Here is an 18259-nt window from a genome sequence, read left to right as displayed (position 1 = left end):
CATAAAATATACTAACTTTTCAAATGAAACTATTCATACAGTAGTACATGAAAGTCCTAAGGTAGAATAGGTTATCGCTAAGGTAGTGATGCAGCAGAAATATACACCAGAGGTGTTACACTATTATCTTAAGAAGTCTAGGAAAGAAAATAGATAACAATTTTCATGAGAAAAATTAAACCCTTCCTGGTCATAACTATCATACAGATGAGTTATAAATTCATTTCAAACAGTAGCAAGAGTAGATCCCAGAAAGCAGATCAGTTGGGTAGCTTGGTGGAGGAATGAAGGACCCAGTCGCCTCTGTTGTCGAAAGGCTAGAGACCACAACCAAGGTCAACACCTATACACAAGAATGTTTCATTATCCTTCTTCTGTAAAGAATCAAGGATTATGGTCACAAGAAAACCACTGTGGAAATGCCACAAAACATGGGAATAGAATATTGCAGTGCAAACTGGGGAAACTGGAGTAGCAACTTCGGGAAACATGATAAACCCAAAACTTAACCATCATTCCATAGTTTTTCATAACCTACACTCCATCAATAAGAAATTTGACAATAGATTATGTAACACAGTAGAATACAGTCAAGTGGGCTAAGATGTGGGCAACCATACCTGTAAAACCAATGCAAACCGACATGGGAACCGAGTGTTGGGTTGCTGCCATCACCTAGAAATATCCACTCTCCTACAACAGGACATTTGAGATGGGAATTAGCTAGTACCCTTTAAATCATAGAGTATAAAAATAACAAGGGCATGTGAATTAGGTGCAGAATTGTGATATTGACCTGACATTTGTTGCCACAGTGGCAATGGTTGAGGGTGTTCCTTCACCCTGTAGGTGATCGAACAATCTGACATTCGCCATGAACATTCCCTCTCAACAAAGACCATAACCCAAGCATTGTCAACACACAAATAATAGCAACATTAAAAATAATATGATAAATGGAGGATGCCAGAGAATGTCGAACCTACGTATGGAGGAGGAGGACTCCTTCGGATTTTGTTCAGAGCTCCAATTACACATATGACCTTAAAAAAAATCTCTTGCACCACTAAGCAGAGTGATTTTCACAGGCAAAGCATGAATTAAAGAAGGGTTAGGGTTAGGTCACAACTAAAGTGGAAGAGAGTAGATTTGAGCGGTTGAAACCCATCAACATATCTCAGTCGTTAGTAAAACCCAATGTTGGGCATCACCATGTGAACCCATGTGACTTGGTGCAGATGGCAGGTGTCCATTGGACCATACGGTACTGGGGAGGATGCGCTGGCAAGTGAAGGGACAAGAAATTAATGCCATGGCCCCAAGTCGAATTAAATAACCATTGAAATGTTCATGAGAACCTTAAACCAAGGTGGATGAGCACTCAACCTTACAATAATATGTTTTCCCAACCAAGGTATAGGTTTAGATATAATGTGGGATGTTATACTATAGTCTAATGAAGGGGATGAAGTTACACCATGTAGGGTAATGAAGAGCTAGGTGCTAGGATTAACAATTACCAAAGATAGATTAAATTTGTGGGTGAAGAAGGGAGGAAGACGAGAATCACAAAGTATATGTTGTATAATCATATTTTTCTAATGACAGACAAAAAAAAAATAGAGGAGAGGTATGTCACATATGGTATATGTGCCCAACAACGCCACTAGGCCCCGAATCTGCTATACGAAGTAAAGGGAAGGGTAATAGATTTTTTTTATATATATATATATATATATATATATATATATATATATTCTTGAAGCGGTATAGTAAAAGTAATAAATAGGTGTCTGTGTAAATGTAAGAGCAGTCAACTTAAATGGAGGAGGATATTCAAGCCAACACTAGGAGTTCAGATTTGTACATCAAACTGGGAGAGGGGGCTACCCGAGCAAATGCCCAATTTCTAGAGGTCATTAGGAATTTTTAGCAAGAATTGGTGGTGCTCAAAAGAAGTAATGAGAGGTTGTTGAAAGTGAGTGAGGAAAAGGAAAAAATGATTAGGGGATTGAGAGAAAGATCCATTCAAAAGATAGTGGAACCAGAAGTAGAGAAAACAGGGAAAAGAGGCATCGAGCTGGAACCTTCTGAAAGTGGGGGGGGATCTGATAGATGTTTCATAAGATCATAACCCATACATTTCATGAGGTAAAAGATGAATATGCAGAGTCATGGTTGCTAAACATGACCAAATATTTTTCAGGTATATGAGTACGAGAGCAACTTGAAGGCCAAATTGGCCATTTACCAACTGTAGGGTAAAGCATCTCTCTCACGGGAGGAAGCTAACGCAGTGTGTCTTCTTGAGGAAAGGACTGTGTCATGGGAAGAGTTCCAAAAGCAGTTTAAAAACTAATACTTAAGTGAATAATATTATGATGACCGTGCTAAGGAATTTCATGAACTCAAGTTAGGACAACTCTCAATGGATGAATTTGTGGTAAAATTTAGAAATTTGCTCGGATATGTACCCTACATTGAGGAAAAAAAAGCTAAGGTATAGTGTTTTGTGAATTTCTTACCCACCGTGTATAAGGAGCGGATCGAGTTTGATAATCCAGAAACCATGGAGGAGGCAGTCAGAAAAGCTAGACTGTGTTATCAATAGTTCTGAAATAAAGGAGAAAACTCGAAATTTTGGCCAAAAAAGGATAGAAGTAAAACTACTATTGGCACAAAATGACATAAACCGACATACCAAAAACATTTTCGGAAAGATCATATGCAGAAAAATATTAGAATAGGAAATAATGAAGAAGAATCACAAATCCATATAACCATATGCACAACAAATTAACACATAAAAATTAAACTAGCGGAAAGGGCAGAGAGCCGTCATGTGGTCTCTCATGCTCATGTAATTCACATTATTCAAATAATTTAATAATACATTTAAATACATGAGTAAGTGGTCTTAAGATAGTGTTTCTATCTTAGTCTCACTTGGCTGAGACAATTTCTCAACTTACACACTAATTTAGGAGAGCCAGTTGGAGAGAATCTTTCATCCAAACTAGACTCCTTAGTTTGAGGAATTCTCATGATTTTATTTATTTAATTTAATAATTGGATTTATTATTGATTTTTAAGAGAGTGAGGCTAACAGTCCCAAGTAGGATCAAGGATTATGAACCGAGATAACAAGAATAATGGAGGAGGAATGGAAACAAAACCTCTGAAATGTTGAGGATGTGGCGAGCCTCATTTGATGAGGGATTGTCTCCACAATCCTTCACCAGTGCACAATCTTCAGACTAGACAAGAGGCTACCACGATGAAAATATTTCCTGGGGTATTCCGAGGATAAGATCTGCATGAGAGGATAGATAGGCAGAACATCAATCAACAATGATTGAAATTTAAGGTAATCTCTTCAACCAACCTATTTTTGTTTTAATTGACCCTAGAGCTAGCTTGAGCTATATTGGACCTCATATGGTAGAAAAATGCTCTCTTAAAACTGAAAAATATAAAACTGCATGGTTAGTGCAACTAGCCACGAGTACCAGGAGAAGAAAGACCAGTCAAGTAAAACAATTCCCTTTACATTTACATGGGTATGCAACTAGAGTAAATCTAAATGTCCTTCCCTTAGGATCCTGTGACATATTAATTGGCATGGACAATCTTGAGAAGCATGGAGTAGTAGTAAATTGTTTGACGAAGACACCATGTTGTGTAGGACAACACAAATAGAACAAGATTATTAAGGGAATGCTCAATCCTGTATTTGTGTGACATATTTCCGCAATGAAAATGAAAATATGTGCGAGGAAAGGTTGTCAATTGTATTGAGTACGAGTCGAGGAAGCAAAAATGAAGGAAGATAGATGACCTTGGATACTTTACCTATCGTTAAGGAATTTCAAGATATTTTTCCAGAAAAATTCCCAGCTTACTGCCACACAGGGATATAAATTCCACCATAGATCTGATACATAGGCAAAAAACCGTGTCTAGATACCCATGCTGAATGAGCCCACCTGAATTGCTGGAATTAACAATGCAGTTACAAGATCTGGTAGACAAGATCTATATCAGACCAAACGTGTCACCTTGGGAGCACCTATGTTGTTTGCTAAGAAAAAGAATGGCACATTCAGAATGTGCATTGACTACCGCCAGTTGAACAACTTAAATATAAAAAACAAGTACCCGTTTCCCCATATTGATGATTTATTTGACCAAGTATGAGGAGAAACTATGTTTTTAAAGATTGATTTGAGAACTGGTTATCGTCAACTAAGAATCAAGCCAGAAGATGGCCATAAAATGACATTCAGAACCAGATATGGACACTATGAGTTTGTTGTATGCCCATTCAGCCTTACTAATTCCCTAACAAGTTTTATGTGCTTAATGAACAACATACTTGGCAAGTTCCTCCACAAATTTGTATTAGTGTTTATTAATGATATCCTAATACAGTCCAGGAATGATGAGGAGCATAAGGAGCACCTAAAACTGGTATTGCAAATATTTAGGGAGAATCATCTATATGCTAAATACAACAAATGTGAATTTTACAAAACAAAAATACAATAGCTGGGTCACATTATTTCTAAGAAAGTGTTAGCCATGGATCCGAAGAAGGCGAAGGCTATGGCGAATTGGCCTGTACCGAAAGATGCATCAGTTGTTCGGTCTTTTATGGGATTGTCGGGGTGTTACAGCCGATTCATTGAATGTTTCTAAAAAATAGCTCACCCCATCACCTCTTTACAATGGAAAGGAGTCAAGTATGAATGGACTATAGAATGTCAATGAAGCTTGATAATCTCAATAGTTACTTACCACAACACCCATTTTGAAACTAGTAGATCGAAATGAAGATTTCACGGTGTGTACTGATGCTAGTATAAAGGGATTAGGAGGAGTGCTACCACAAGGTAACTTCATAATTTCTTATTAATCCAAAAAGTTAAAGGGACATGAAAGAAATTATGCAGTGCATGATTTTGTGTTAGCCGCAGTTATACACACATTAAAAATGTGGAGGCATTATCTGTTGGGCAAGAAATTTATTCTAACCATAGACCATATCAGTCTCAAATATGTTTTTAGTCGACCAGATTTAAATGCTAGGAAAGCTAGGTGAATGGCCTTTCTTATCTAGTTCGATTTTGAGATAACACACATAAAAAGGAAAACAAAATAAGATAGCAGATGCTCTGAGAAGACACACCCATAATCGAATGAGAATAACTATTAACAACATTAATACCAAGTTTCTTGATAAAGTCAGACATGGTATACTTCCTGACCCAAAATATCTAGAAATCCAACAAAGGTTGTAGCAAATTGATGTCCTGGGATACAACGAAAATGGCGAAAATTTGTTTTTGTATAGAAACAGATTGTATATTCCTATAGTAAAAGAACTAAAATAACTGATATTTGATGAATATCATAAAAATCCTTATGTTGGACACGTGGGGTATCAAAATATGGTTACATGATTAAGGAAAAAAAATTTCTAGCGAGGAATGAAGAAGGTTGTAGCACAATTTTTGAAAAAATGTTTAGAGTGTCAATAGGTGAAGGTGGAACACCAACACCTCGCTGGGTTGCTAAACCCACTACCCATTCGTGAATGGAAATGTGAAGTCATTTCCTTAGATTTCATAATCGGATTGCCTAAGACAAAGAGACAACAAGATTCTATCATGGTGGTTTTGGATCTACTAAGTAAAGAAACCCATTTTCTACCAGAACAATCTACTTTTGGCACTGCAAAAATTTCACAAGTTTTTATGAAGGAATTTTTTTGACTTCATGGGGTTCCTAAAAGGATAGTGTTTGACAGAGACGCCAAATTTACTCCAACTTTTGGAAAGCATTTTTTGGCATCCTGGGTAACAAATTTAACTTTAGTACCGAATAATATCCCCAAATCGATGGTTATATGGAAAGAACCAACCATATTTTGGAGGATATGCTTAGAACGTATGTGATGGATAAACCAACAAGATGGGAGGATTTCCTACATCTGGCTAAATTTACCTATAAAGACAGCTATCACGCAACAATTAAAATGAGCCCCTTCGAAGCCCTATATAGTAGAAAATGCCATACACCTCCTAATTGGAGTCAGCAAGGGCACATACTTATTCTTGGACCAGATCAATTACAAGAAATAGAAAAAATAGTGTGAAGAATTCAGCGGAATATTAAGGTCACCTAGGATCCAGAAAAGAGTTATGCCGATAAGAAAATGACACATAAGGAATTTAATATTGGGGAGCATGTGTACATCTGGGTAAAACGAAATAAAAGCACAAAAAGAATGGGTTCTTGCCCAAAATTGGCACCCTGCTAATGTGGGCCATTTGAAATTTTGGACATAATAGGTGTTGTAGCTTATCAAGTAGCTCTCCTAGTCACGTTAAAGTTCATAATGATTTTCACATTTCCTTTCTAGGAAACATGTACATGATTTCTCTCGTATTATTGATTTGAAAATGTTAAAGGTGGAGCCTGAAGGAGAATTCATGGCAGAACCACTCTACATTCTTGATCGGAAAGAGATTTGGCTCTGGAATCAGGTCATCGCTCGAACTAAAGCGCAGTGGAAGCATTACACCCTTAAGAAGGCCAATTGGAAGCAATAGGACGATATGCAGAAAAAGCTTCCATCATTTTTCTAGCAGCGTACACATAAAAGGTAAACACCGAGGACGATGTGAAAAAAGGGGGGAGGATGTGACATCTCCTAGTAGATATTATTATTTAATGTATGTGTATAATAAATGGAAATGGAGCCAAAACAATTTGAATAATTATTATAAGTACTTTCTTATTCATTAAAAAAGGAAATTAATGTTTAAGGAAACTATGCACTTAGAAAAGAAACTCGAGGATAAGATTGTTAATTCTTCATGATTATAATTTTCAAAGATCTAGATAAGATTAAGGGAGGCAGATAAAATCCATAGAAAAATCTTATTTGAAGAAAAGGGCTAAGATTGGTTTCCTTTAAAGCACCATGGGAGAGAAAAGCGGGCTTTAAAACCAAAATCCTAGGCAAGAAAATAATAAAGCTCTTCAAAAGCAGGACGCACCTGAATTAGAAACAGTATCACGAAGAAGGGTAATAACTACCTAAAGGGAGAATTAATGAGGTTGTTGATTCTCTGGGATTAACAATGGACCTCATAGGAGAACTGGAGGCAGTTCGTGGTTGGGTGGATAGTGTCTTCTCTATTGTAGGTTTTCTAGTATGACAAATAATTGAAATCTCTGTTTTGATCTATGTTGATTATGATTATGAATTAATTGTTGTAGATGTATGTGGTTATTGTTTTGAAAAAATTGTAGTAGTTAATCTACTGTTCTTGTTGCATATAGATAAATTTTATCTGTTGCTAAAATATATATTTGTAGAGATATAATCTTCTGTAATAAAAATAAGGAGGACATTTGGTGTCAAAGAACTAGTATTACTATTTACTTTCCACTGACAGAAGGAAATGGTTATTGTAAATTGAGAATGGATTCCTTGCTACCTGTCCAGTTATGCGGATCTTAAGAATTATCTTAATATTTTTTGTGAAAAGGATTACAAGGATATTAGCATTTCTTTCATGGGTGTAGAGTTGGTTTCATAATACATGATCGAACTGGTGCATTAAAAATGAAACTGAAGTACTGACCTCCCAAATGATCCATAGGAAGGAAATTAGATTCCATAGGAATCACAACAAGGCTATCTAAAATGGATGTATAAGATAGTGACAAAAGCCTAAGATCCTCTCCATGTAGATCTCCATTGTGTGTCGATCACATACTTGTCAAGGAACTGAGAAATACCTGAGCCCTTAACTTGTAATAAATTACAAGGCATGCAACGTAAACATATGAGAAATATAATTTGAGAATTTTTATGAGTGAGAAAGAAAAGAAAAAAAAAATAACCTTTCTACTCTTGTACTACGAAATACAAATCGATGATGAACTCATGAGTCGTATAGGACTAGCATAAATAGAACGTTGAAGGTGAATTTCCTAAAAAGGCAATACACCATATAGCGATAATGATTAAATGAGAACTTGTATTAAAAACTGCCATTAGAATATGCATAATTATGATTATATGCCAAACCAGCGCATTCCATGTACTAACCATTATAGCCACACTGTATATTATTTACATATTAAGTTCCAGGTAAAAGAATCTGCACAATTATACTCCCATACTTAAGTATTACGATTACAAGTAGAATCTCATTTAAACAAAATATACCACATAGTCAAGCATCGACTATAATTTGAAATGCATTCACATATATAACCTTCAGATTAGGCATTAAGGCAGAACCTCTTAACCCTAAAATCGACATGCATGTAGCTAAATTCGAAAGCTAGCCTCAGAGCACAATTAATGTAACGAAAAATATAGCTATGCACATAAATTCAAAACGAAAGTACCTAGTTTTCACTTTTAAGATCTTACAGCTTAAGTAAATTCCAAGAATGAATAGAAATAATCAAATGCATAGTTGAAGCAAATTCGAGTAATGAAGAGGAACCATTATATACAAAACTGATGAAAATTCTAGTGATGTATAAAAACCATTGAATGCACAACTTACAAAGATCACTGTGGGGAATATTAACCATCACAAGAACAAAGGCACCAATTGATTAACTCTTAAAGATTAGAAACGATTAGCAAGATTAATATAAAAAGGAGTTCTCACACAAAATATACGAGCTTTTCAAATGAAACTATTCATACAATAGTACATGAAAGTTATAAGGTAGATCTAGTCTTATCGCTAAGGTATAAATATAATAGAAATATGCACCAAAGATGTTACAGTATCATCTCAAGAAGTCTAGGAAATAAAATAAATAACAATGTTCATGAGCAAAATTAGACCCTTCCTGGTCATAACTCTCATACAGATGAGTTATCAATTCATTTCAAATAGTAGCAAGAGTAAATCCCACAAAGAAAATCAATTCGGTAGTTCAGTGGAGGAATGACGAACCCAACTGCCTTTGTTGTTGAAAGGTTCGAGACCAAAACTAAGGTCAGCACCTGTAAATAGGAATGTTTCATTATCCTTCTCGCATAAAGAATCAAGAATTATGGTCACAAGAGAAAAATCGTGGCAACACCACAAAAACTAGGAATAGACAATTGCAGTGCAAACAGGGGAAACGAGAGAAACAACTTAGAAAAACATGATAAACCCTAAATTTAACCATCATTCCTTAGTATTTCATAGCCTACACTCCCGCAATAAGAAATTTGACAATATATTATGTAACCTAGTAGAATACAGTTAAGTGGGCCGAGAGGTGGGCACTGATACTTGTAAAACAAATGTGAACCGAGCATTGGGCTACTACCATCATCTAGAAATATCCACTCTCCTACAATAGAACATTTGAGCCAGGAATTTACTAGTACCCTTTTAATCACAGAGTATAAAAACAGCAAGGGCACGCGAAATGAGTGTAGAGTTGGGATACTGACCTGAGGGTTGTCACCATAATGGTGATGGTTAAGGGTGTTCCTTTTCCCTGCATATGCTCGAACAATCCCGCATTCATCATGAACATTCCCTGTCAACAAAGACCATAACCCAAGCGGCCTCAACACACAAATAACAACAACATTTATGGAAAAAAAAATGATAAATGTAGGATGCCAGGGAATATTGAACCTGGGTATGGTGGAGGAGGACTCCATTAGATTTCACTCAGAACTCTAATTACACAGATGAACTTGCATAAAAATTATCGCACTGCTAAACGGAGTGATTGCCACAAGCGAAGCACGAAATGAAGCAGGGTTAGGATTAGGTCATGGCTAAAGTGCAGGAGAGCAGATCTGAGCCGTTGAAACCCATCAACATATCTCAACTGTTCACAAACCCCAACATTGGGCATCGACATGAGACTTGGTGCAGATGGAAGATGTGCATTGGACCATACAATACCGAGGAGGACATGCTGGTAGGAGAAGGGACAAGAAATTAATGCCATGGCCCAAGGTCGAATTAAATAACCATTGAAATGTTCATGAGAACCTTAAACCAAGGTGGATGAGCACTCAACCTTACAATAATATGTTTTCCCGACCAAGGTATAGGTTCAGATATAGTGTGGGATGTTATGCTATAGTGTAGTGTAGGGTAATGAAGAGCTAGGTGCTAGGATTAGCAATTAGCAAAGATAGATTAAATTTGAGGGGGAAGAAAGGAGGTAGACCAGAATCACGAAGTATATGTTGTATAATCATATTTACTTAATGAGAGACAAATTTTTTTTAGAAAAAAAATATGTTAGATTAAAAAAAAAAAAAAAAAATTAAAAAAATTAAAAAAATCTATTATTGTAATCCAACTTTAACATGAACTATTACTATTATATAAATAATTGAATATTATTATTATTCAATTATTTGAGTAAAGAGTTATGTGTTTAAAACTATAATATAAATAATTTAACAACTATACCATTAACATTATATTATAAATAATATCAACACTATACTATGGAAAGATGAATTTAATAAATTATTTTCTTGGAAAATAACCATTTTAAAAAATATATAACTATACTATTAACGTTATATTATAAATAATATGAACACTATACTATTGAAAGATGAATTTAATAAATTATTTTTTTTTGGAAAATAACCATTTTAAAAAATATATATTTATCCCTCGTGAATTATATTATAAATAATCCAAACACTATACCACGGAAGGATGAATTTTAAAAATATATTTTTTTGAAAATAACCATTTTTTTTTAAATTATCCCTCGTAAAAAATAATAAGTATCCATTATTGTTATTGTTATTAGAGAATCCAAATTGGCACCTCATCATAAATTATAATATAAAAAATTTAAGATAATATTAAATGTTTATCCTATAGAAAATATATTAGAAAATAATGGTTAACTACTATGAACGTGAATATAATCGACATATCACGTCAACGAAGAAATTAAATAAACATTTTTTAAAGAATGTTAAATATTATTAAAACATTATGAATATTTTATGTGGGCAAGAGTATAATAAAGAGGAACACTAAATGTTTTATCCCACGAAAAAATATGAAACCACGTCCCTCCTCCGACTCCGAGAGGGCATCTAATTATTTAAAATTAGTAATTTACATTACCTTTATTTCTTTAAATTTAATGACCACAACTTTAGTGTCTTTTTCTTCAATGATTTGAAATGAGTCGGTCCTTCAAACATTTTAAAATTTTATGAAGATAAGTTTAGAGTTCGTTTTGATTTCTCCTCCCATGGTTTCACTAGTGATATCTAGCCTCCGGATAACTAGAGCTAACGTGTACCGGAGATTTATGTGTTTCCTTCACTGACGGCTATTAATACAAGCAGAGCTTCGTTTCCAAAAAGTAGAGTGCAGTGCTCAGAATGGGTGTGTGCGATATGGATTTTCATAGTGTGCGCCTTTCTCTAGCTTTACCTGCAACATTCACAGTGACTAATGGAGTCGTTGCCACAGTAGCTATTTTCTGTACATTACTTTCCTTCTTCTTGATATGGTTTTTGCAAAAAAAAAAAAAAAGATTAAGGTCTACATATTACCACCAGGGCCCTATGTGTAAGGCCCACGAGTTGGGGATCGTTTGGCGAAGGGTGCACGATGAGCGAGCACGCGACGAGTTGGAGCAACCGGTGAGTTGGGCGCGCCCACACGATGCGATGAGTTGGGCTGAACGATGGAGGAAATGAGCGAAGGACGCACGACAAGCGAGTGATGAGCTGGTAAGTAACTGGTAGGTTGGGGCACACTCGCACGGTGTGACGAGCTGACTGAACGGAAGAGACGAGCCAACGTGCGACGCGAAAGTCATCTCAAAAAATGACTAAGTGTCGGGAGTATTGGCGAGTTTATATGTGGGGGTAGTCCCGTACATGGGCGCCCACATCATGGGCCAATGCGACGAAAGGGCGAGTTGGATGAAATGGTCGGTTAGCTTGGTGAGTCGACGTCCCAACCGATAGGACAACTGCCATATAAGTAGAGCATTGGAATGGTGGCAAAAATCATTCAAGAAAAGTCTCCAAGTGTTCATGCGAGCTAGGAGGGCAAGCTACCTGGGAAGACTGAAATTTGGCGAAGTGCAGGCGGACTCTTGGGCTGAAGCAAGGAGCCACAGCAAAGGCAGAAAACAGAGCCGCAGGTCATGCGAAGGTGTTCAGGCGAGGGCGTGCGAGGCCATTGACCTGAATGACCAAACGGGTGAGGGCATTTGCCAGAGCGAGGTCGTTCGAATGCGTTTGAGGGAGGAAGTGCGAGGACGTCGACTTGAATGACTGAACGGGCAAGGTCGTTCGAAGTCGTTTGGGCGAGGGTGTCGGCCTAAACGATTGAACGGGAGAAGTCGTTCGAAGGCGTTTGTGCGAGGGCATGCGAGGGCCTCATCCTGAACGACAAAACGGGCGAAGATGTTCTAGTGAGGGCGTCGGCTTGAGTGGGCGAGGTCATTTGAAGATGTTCAGGCAAAGGGCATGAGAGGGCGTCAGCCTAAACAAAAGAATGAACGAAGGCGTTCGGGCGAGGGCATGCGAAGGCGTCGGCCTGAATGACTAAACGGGCGAGGGCGTACGAAAGCGCCAACCTAAATGACTGAATGGGCAAGGTCGGTCTGAACGACGGAACTGGCGAGGGCGTGTGAGGGCACCGGCCTAAACGAGTGAACGGGTGAGGGCGTGCGAGGGCTTCGACCTGAACGAGTTGAGGGCGTTCGACTAAATGAGCCGAGGGAGAATGAAGGCATTCGGTGCGACAGTGAATGAGTTGCGACAGACGATAGAACTAGTGGGCACTCCGAACGGTGGTTTGGGTTATCTGAATGGTGCAGGCCGGGATGCACAGTTGTGACAGAAATTGTACCAAGGAAACTTGGGGTTTCCTGCAAATGCTGTAAAACTGTATATTTTATGTAAAATTGTTATTATCATCGGGCAAACTCATATTTGAGGGAGTCCCTCCTATTAAAATATTCGTTGTGCATATGTGTAAATGGTAATAATGATGAAGATGAATAATTGAATTTTTCCGCTGTGTATGTAAATGTTATACTTAGGAAAGTTGAAAAATTAACTAAGTATAGAAAAGTAGGTGTAGTCCACACTTACAAGTAATGTTAAAAAGAAAATGGGTGGTGGTGCCACACCCCCCATTGTGTGGTTGGAAGAGTACCGCCAGAGTAGGGGTGTGACAGGTGGTTATTGATACGTGATGAAGAAAGGTGAATACTTGACATTCGTGATAGGTGATTCAAATTTTCAGGTGAAGTGCTACACTCTGTCACAGGGTTAGCAGGGGTGAAGCATTGTGCTTGGACTGAGCTGAATGACAAGACGTGGCAGGTTCGGAAGAATGCCAAGGGAGGCTCTTGCTGACCTTATACAGGTTGAAGCAGATGAAAGAAGAGAACCCACAGATTCGAGATGAACTTGAAGTCTTGGAAAGGAATGTTGAAGATGAACTTCTTCGACTTGGTTGGGCAATGGAGCAGGATGTAGCTGCAGATTGCGATGATGAAGAAGAGGAAGTCATGATGTTTGAAGATGTTGCAGATATGACAACAATGCAAAATGAACTTGAAATTTTTTAAGTTGGACTAGGATTGTGTAGTTTGTGGACATTGGTGGATGAGGATACTCACATGGAGGAGCCTCATGATGAAGTAAGTACTTCTTATACTTGTGTTTCATTGGAGCTTTTGGTAGATGGGCCATATGCAGGGAAGGGAAAAATCTGTTTGCCAATGCGATGGAGGATCTTACCATGGATGTCTACGATGATACCTTGTATGGAGAGGCAAGGACCATTGACTTTTGTAGAGCTTGTTGGGGCTGTTTGTGACCTTATGGTAAAAGGTGCAAATACCCGTGACAAGGGAGGAACGTGATGATCATTGCGGAGGAATGGGTCATGCTTTAGCCATGTGGGGAAATTGGCTAAGTGCTTAGCATGACTCATGGACAGATTGGAGAGAGGGAACACACTTGAGTTTGATGATACTTGGGTGGACTTCTCATGGCCAAGACCAAGAGGAAGTCTTGGTGGAACCTTCAGTGGAGGAGCCATGGTGGAAGAGACTCATGTGACTTGATGATATGGTTTGGATGACCAAGTTCACTAGACCGGATTGCAGAATTGGATGAGGATGACCAATTGTTGTGATGTGTCTACTTGGTTGGAAAACATGGCTAACTTAAGTCATGGACGTCGAGCTGGGGACATGGAGCGTGGTAGTCTTATGCAGGGACATTATGCAGGAGCACTTGTAGAGGTGTAACTTATGGGCATCCAATGAGGAGTGCCAAAGCAGGGATGTTGTGTAGGTGGATTTGCTGGTGTGACATGGAGATGTTTTACTTATGAGCCGATGGAGATGTTGTGCACTCTTGTATAACAAGACCATGGAATTGGTGGAGTTGTGAGAAGACTATGGAGCATTCCTACTACATGGAGAGTTGAGGCATCTTGCAAAGACCTATGGGCCGAGACATGTATGCTTGCTAGGATGTTGGTTGGAGATGACTCATGGAGTTCATGATTACATGAGGTTGTGAGATTTGGGGACTTCATATTATGGTGGACTTGGAGGATCTGAGGCATTGAGGAGATGAGGTTGGGGACTTTGATGCAGTATGGGGTGCATAGTTTTGAGTACATTTATGGGTGTGCTTGAGAGAGTGCCTTGATGTGGAGGATCGATTTGAGACACTTGGAGTAATGGAGTTGCAGCGATGATGATGCCTTGGTGGAAACACTTGGGCATGGATTGAGTCGAGACTTAACCACTTGTTATACATGGGACCTGATTGGTCTATGATCCTGGGCAGCACATGGGTGATGAGACAGGCGTATACTTGTTCCCTTGGTAGACTTCAGGGATGGCACATTACGGATATGATGGAGGTTGCTTCATGGACCTGGATGTGGCACATCAAGAGTCGGTCTGATGAGAGGATCTCTTCATTTCGAGGAGATGGATTTTACACATATATGGATGATGATGTTGGGATAGATGACACTAATTGACATGCAACACATTGACACCAAACATCATGGACAACATGTCGCAGATGAGATGGGGGTTACTTCATGGACCTGGGCATGGCTTACATTTTGATGGAGATGGAGATGGATTCTTGATCGAGTTTATGTTGTGACAGGATGCTAGGAGAAACGACAAACGTAGAAAACGGAGCTACAAGTTGTGAAAAGGTGTTCGGGTGAGGGCATGCATGGGCGTCAGCCTGAACAACCAAATGGGTAAGGGCATGCGAGGGCATTTGTTTTAACGACTGAATGAGAGAGGTCCTTCGAAGGAATTCGGGTGAGGACATATGAGGGCGTCGACCTGAACGACTGAATGGGCGAGATTGTTTGAAGGTGTTCGGGCGAGGGCGTTGAGGGCGTCGGCCTAAAAGACTGAACGGTCAAGGTCGTTCGAAGGCATTCAGGCAAGGGCGTTGGCCGGAATGACAGAACGGGCGAAGACGTTCGGGCGAGGGCGTACGAGGGTGTCGACTTGAACGACAGAATGGGCGAAGACGTTCAGGTAAGGGCATTGGCCTTAACGAATGAACAGGTGAGGTTGTTCAAAGGGGTTCGAGCGAGGGCGTAGGCCTAAACAAGAGAACAGGTGAAGGCGTGCGGGCAAGGGCATGCGAAGGTGTCAGCCTGAACGACTGAACGAGTGAGGGCATGCGAAGGTGCTGACTTGAATGACTTAAAGGGTGAGGTTAGTCTGAAAGAAAAAACAAGTGAGGGCGTGTGAGGGCACCAGCTTGAATGACTGAATGGGGGAGTGCGTGCAAGAACGCTGACCTGAATGAGTGAACGGGTGAGGCTGTGCGAGGGCGTCCACCTGAACGAGTTGAGGGCATTCAGCTAAACGAGGTGATGGAGAATGAAGGCATTTGGTGCAAGGGTGAACGAGTTGCGATGGACGGTAGAACCGGTGGGTCCTCCGAACGATGGTTCAAGTAGTCTAAATGGTGCAGGCTGAGATGCACGGTTGTGACAGAAATTGCACTAAGGAAACTTGGGGTTTCCTGCAAAGACTATAAAACTGTATACTTTATGTAAAATTGTTATTATCATCGAGCATACTCATATTTTAGGGAGATGCCCCTCCCATTAAAATATCTATTGTGTATATGTGTAAATGTTAATAGCAATGAAGATGAATAATTGAATGTTTCCGTTGTGTATGTGAATGTTATACTTAGGAAAGTTGAAAAATAAACTAAGTATAGAAAGTAGGCATAGTCCACACTTACAAGTATTGTTAAAAACAAAGTGGGTGGTGGTGTCACACCCCCCATCATGTGGTTGGAAGAGTATTGCCAAGCTAGGGGCATGACACTGTGCATGGCCCATCATCGGAAACCTCCACCATGTGAGACTCCCCACTCATTGTTTTTTTGAATACCTTGCCCACAAATATGGTCCCATTTTGTTTCTCAGCTTGGGCTCAGTCCCTACCATCATAGTTTCTTCTTTTGAGATAGCCAAAATTTTTCTCAAAACTCATGATTTGATCTTTTCTAGCTGACCTCTAGGAGCCGCTGGGAGATTAATGCTTTTCAATTTTAACGATGTAGTCTTCGCTCCATATGGAGATCATTGGAGGCAAATGAGGAAAATATGCATGTTAGAACTCCTCACTCCCAAAAGAATTGAGTCCTTCAAGCGTGTGCGAGAAGAAGATGTGTCTACAATGATCCATTCAATATGGGAGGAGAGTGAGAAGGGAAGAATGGGCGTGAATGTTACCAAGGCCATCTCTACTCTCACCTCCAATATTGTTTGCAGAACACTGGTGAAGAAGAAATCTTCGGACGATGATTTCAGTGGTAAATTCAAAGGGTTTAAAGATCTATTGGTACAGTTGGGCAGTAGGGTGGGAGACTTCAACATTGGAGACTTCATTCTGTATTTGGATTGGCTTGATTTGCAAGGTATCAACTCGCAGATGAAGAAAATTGATAAAACATTCACTGAATTTGCAGAGAAAATAATAGACGACCATGTTAATGTCTCCTCCAAAGGCCAGAAAGAGGCAGAATCAGAGCCTCATTTGCAAGATTTCGTCGATGTGTTGCTGCATATGGCTGAGACCAACAGTAAAATCACATGGGAAACCATCAAGGGTCTTGTGCTTGTATGCCTCACCCCTCATTCTTAAATTTTGGTCAGTCACTATTTCGCAAGTAATTGGATTTGCATTTTGCAACTAATTGGATTTGTATTTGTGCAGGACATGTTCGTGGTGGGCTTGGAGACAACATCAACTACGTTAGAATGGGAAATGAGTGAGTTTCTCAGACATCCCCATGTAATGAGCACGTTGAAAGAAGAAATCAAATCGATCGTTGGCCAACATGGTAATGTAAAAGAGACAAATCTGGCAAGCATGAAATACCTCCACTGTGTGGCAAAAGAGACTTTGTGACTATACCGAGCATTGCCGCTAGGACTTCCTCATCAATCTATGGACGCTGTGACCATATGAGAATACTACATACCTAAGCAAACAATGGTCATGGTAAATGTGTGGGCTATAAGGAGGGATCCCAATATGTGGGGGCAAGATGCTGCAGAATTCAAGCCTAAGAGATTCATGGAAGAAGAGAATATCAATTTAACAAATCAATCAGACTTCAGTATGATACCGTTCGGGGTAGGAAGGAGAGGATGCCCAAGTGCTTCTATGGCTATTCATACCATTGAACTTGCGGTGGCTCAATTGGTGCACACTTTTGATTCTAGGGTTAAAGGCGATCCCTCCGAGCTGCATATGAAAAAAGCATGTGGAATGACGATTCCAAAACAGGTTACGCTCTATGCCTGCCCAATGTTGAGGATCAGCGTTTCACCCTTAAGCCTCAGAAGTAGGAGGAATCGAGGGAAGGGACAGTTTCTCTTTATCTTCGATAGTTTTCCCATTATATGACTCATGATTATAGTACCTGCCTTTTTACATTGCACATCTAATCCTGTCGAGGTTATTAAAACTGCTATCATTCTCGTTAAGTGTCCGGATGACTATAAATATTAGCATTTTAGAAATATCGCCATTAATATAAATACCCGCATATCCCTGAAGTAGGGGAAGAGAATATTTCAGAAAAAAAATATCAAGTAGATTATTGCAAACGATTGTAAAGTGTTTTCTGTAATAGTGCATTAAGATCAATTATATTTTGAATAATTTGGAGTTATAT

General features: G+C 39.1%; 1 protein-coding gene and 1 pseudogene across 1 annotated transcript; both read left to right on the top strand.

The window, feature by feature from the left end:
• The first annotated feature begins 13250 nt into the window (after positions 1-13250).
• LOC149252162 (cytochrome P450 750A1-like) lies at positions 13251-17487 on the top strand. Its single transcript, XM_089454089.1, has 5 exons — positions 13251-13326; positions 15491-15588; positions 15879-15990; positions 16637-17196; positions 17293-17487. The coding sequence occupies exons 1-5, from the start codon at positions 13251-13253 to the stop codon at positions 17485-17487; spliced, it is 1041 nt and encodes a 346-aa protein (XP_089310215.1).
• An 84-nt stretch (positions 17488-17571) lies between these two features.
• LOC149252161 (cytochrome P450 750A1 pseudogene) lies at positions 17572-17988 on the top strand (annotated as a pseudogene).
• The last annotated feature ends 271 nt before the right edge of the window (positions 17989-18259 follow it).

The sequence above is a fragment of the Pinus tabuliformis genome, chromosome 7, assembly GCF_031772625.1.
Source record: "Pinus tabuliformis cultivar Carrire ecotype Pingquan chromosome 7, CPIR1, whole genome shotgun sequence".
Taxonomy (NCBI): Eukaryota; Viridiplantae; Streptophyta; class Pinopsida; order Pinales; family Pinaceae; genus Pinus; species Pinus tabuliformis.
The sequence above is the reverse complement of the archived record's forward strand: the minus strand, read 5'-3'. Positions and strand labels throughout refer to the sequence as shown.